This window comes from Halyomorpha halys, unplaced genomic scaffold, assembly GCF_000696795.3.
Source record: "Halyomorpha halys isolate HHAL.00 unplaced genomic scaffold, Hhal_1.1 Scaffold45.1, whole genome shotgun sequence".
Lineage (NCBI taxonomy): Eukaryota > Metazoa > Arthropoda > Insecta > Hemiptera > Pentatomidae > Halyomorpha > Halyomorpha halys.
In genome coordinates this window covers 563619-566959 of record NW_027113993.1, presented here as the reverse complement: position 1 = coordinate 566959, position 3341 = coordinate 563619, and the positions used below count along the sequence as shown (strand labels likewise).

The 3341-nt window shown below is 30.6% G+C and overlaps 1 protein-coding gene across 4 annotated transcripts in view; it reads right to left on the bottom strand.

The window, feature by feature from the left end:
• The window catches only part of LOC106689166 (peroxisome proliferator-activated receptor gamma coactivator 1-alpha), a 23512-nt gene that overhangs the window by 15160 nt on the left and 5011 nt on the right, over positions 1-3341 (bottom strand). For all 4 annotated transcript variants that reach the window (XM_067051238.1, XM_067051239.1, XM_067051240.1 and 1 more), the window contains one exon: positions 364-627. In XM_067051238.1, coding sequence (XP_066907339.1) covers positions 364-627 — 264 coding nt within the window. The remainder of the gene's footprint in view (positions 1-363; positions 628-3341) is intronic.

The following is a 3341-nucleotide window of genomic DNA, read 5'->3' as shown; positions in this document are numbered from 1 at the left end:
CAGAATAAGGTAAGACCAAAGAAATCAGTATGTAAGTGAAGGAAATTTGTTATAAAAGTAATTAAAAGGAGCTGTTTGTAGGAATCCTTGAGAATGACCTGAGAGGTCGAAACGTCGGATGTTAAAAAGAATAAAGTTGAGAGATAAGAGATCAAAATTGTTTAAAAAGAAACTAAACCACTCTCAAACAACTATAATAATAAAAAATAAATCTAACATTATATGTTACAATTTTGGTATTATCCATGATTGTTAACAATACTTCAAATACATCACAGATTTCTTCCTCCAAAACATCTAATAAATTCTTATTTCATAGACGAACTATTCATGAATAAAATTATGATAAAATAAATGAATTACCTTAATCGTAACTTCAGAAGCAAAAGTAGCAACCTCAGAAGATGGTGCAGGCACTGATTTCACCTTCCCCCTTTCCTGCGTTTCACTTGCATCACTTACATCCCCTGATTCTAACCCTGAGTCCTTTTTTGAGTCTCCCCATTTTTTGTCCCAATCAGCAGATCGCGCATGATCATCTCGGTTCTGACTCTTCTCCTGCTGTTGAATGGTACAATAATCATGATCCAGCTGGACACTTTCACCATTGCTAGGATGACCAGTTGGCTGCAATTAAATTTTCTAAATGTTAGCCTGGTATACAAGTCACCTCATTAATATAAAAAATCTATTTCTTAGTACGCAGGTTACTTTTTTTTTATATAAATGCACATATGATTATTTTACTTCCTTTCTTCCTTACTTTTTGTTAATTATTGTTTTCTTCTAATTTATGTTCAGCTAAAAATTTATTTTTAAATAATGAAGATGGTTTATTTTTTCTATATAAATGCATACAGGAGATTATTACATTGGATTTTACTTAATTTTTGTGACTTGATATTTTTTCTTGTAAATTACTGCCACCCAGAAATTTATTATTATTATTTATATATGTATATATAGTTGACCGTAAAAATTTAAATATAAGATGGTCAGGGTTGCGGTCAAAAAAAGAACAATTAGTTTATAACTATTTTAATGTCCGACATTTCGCACCACTTTGCAGGGCTTCATCAGAGCTGTTCAAAGCGATAGGTTAAACAGACTGGCTGATGAAGCCCTGCAAAGTAGGGCGAAACGTCGGACATTAAAATAGTTATAAACTATTTGTTCTTTTTTTGACTGCAACCCTGACTATCTTCTTATATTTATTACTATAATTTTTTTTTTTATGTATTCTTATTTTTTTCTATATAAGCTGTAATATCCTCTTCTTGAGTAAATAGTTTTTTATATATATATGGTTTTTAAAATGATTTATTTTATGTATCGTTTCAGTTTTGTTTAATTGTTGTATTTAACCAAAAAGCAAGCTAACCAATTTTGATCAGTCAAACATCGTTCAAAATATTCAAGATGGGGTCACGCATCCCTCCAAAGTCTGTTTTAATTACTGCTTTTTTGAGTACGTAGATTGAAATTTTTTCAACTTTTGTTGTTTCTCAACCTAAATTATAGTACAAATGAATCTAAAAAGAAAATGAAGACGATAACAATTATCACTATAGTATTTACATCTTGAATCATTGTAAGTGAATTAGAGCGGTTGCTACAATCGATGTTTAGATCTACGATCGGACAATGAAGAAAGGAAACTGGACTCTTTGTTGAGTATACTTAGTTGTGGAGTTGCTGGGGGATGACATCTGGATGCAGGTGGTGGGGACCACCCTTTGACTACGGTCAGTTGTAGACATATAGAAAAAGAAGACATCAAGAGTTACACGACATCCAAGATTATATCATTAAACGAAGAAAGTGACTTTCCTTTTATTTTTATTTTAATAAATTTTGAATATTACAAAGTCCATAAAAGATATTATTTTATTGGATTTTCTGAATTTTTTTTTCACCTTTTGTTATTTTTATTTCCATATAATTTATTGTATACTGGAAATTAATTTTTAAACTTATGTCTAATCAGAAGAACTCCATTACACTATTCATTTAAATTGTTGTAGTAGTTATGGCGGTCCCACAAAATGAAAAACTTTGACCTCAACCATGGTAAGGCAGTATAGGACTCCCATGGGTGTCTTGGCTGGAAAAAAAAAAACACCTTGTTCAATTCCTTTCCTCACACGACTTCATCTAGACTTTGTACAATTTTTTACCCTCAAATGTATACTTTCGCTATATGGACCTTCTTTTTTTTTAATCTCTTCAACCTGACCTAGATTTTATTCACAGGGACATTACATATTCTTATGATTCCATTGACCCTTTAGTTTCCCCTGGTTTTTTTATTATGTATCTTATGACGAACTCCTAACCACCATCCTGAAATCCCAGAACAATGATTATAGACCTGAGAATATCTCAGTAAAATTGGTAATCTCCTGTCTTCCAGTCCTTATTCCCTTTCTATATCATATCTACAATGTTTTCCTGCAAAACTATATTTTCCTTTCTTAAAAAAACTGCACCAGTCCAGGCTTTAAATAAAATTCCAAATCCTTCATCACCCAACGCCTTTCGTCCTATTTCTCTCATCTTTAACCACTCAAAATCCAACTTTCAAACTTTCTTGAAGATCATTCCCCCCTTAACCCTCTCCAATGCAAACCGCTCTCCTTTAAATAACCAACAACCTCCAAACCACCATTGAACATCAAGAATTAACTAATCTTATCCTTTTAGACATTTCTGAAGCTTTCGATACAGTTGCTCATAGTATCCTCCTTACCAAACTCCAAAACCTTTCCTTATCCAACAGTGTTATGCACAAACTAATTTAAGTCCTTCCTCTCAGATCATTTTAACACGAAAATTTGTAAATATTATCTCATTATTACTTGCTTGTTTTTTTATAGTTCTAGTTTTTAAAAAATTGTAAGTGCAGGTATATTCTTTTGTTTATTAAAAATTTGAAAGGATGAACTTTTAACATCATATGCTCTTATTTGCCAATTATCATTATTTTATTTTATTTACTATAGAAGCTACATTCTGATTTAATATTCTTTATTTTATTTTATTTCATGATTTTTTTTTGCTTTTACCTCTCGATTATTATACCATTATTTTAGTCTTTATTGTGTTGGTAATAGATGTTCTGTTATACATTTAAAATTTTGTAAATATTGACTTTTACTATTATTCACTCTTTATTGTCAATTATAATTTTCTTAAGTACTTTTTTTTTCTTCTAATCTATCTAAATGCGTACAAGAACAATCTACCCACAGCGGGCATCCCATCTATTACCCATGATGATACCAAGACATTTCTTTTTCTAGTATATATAGTATATAAGTGTGTGTATATATATATATATA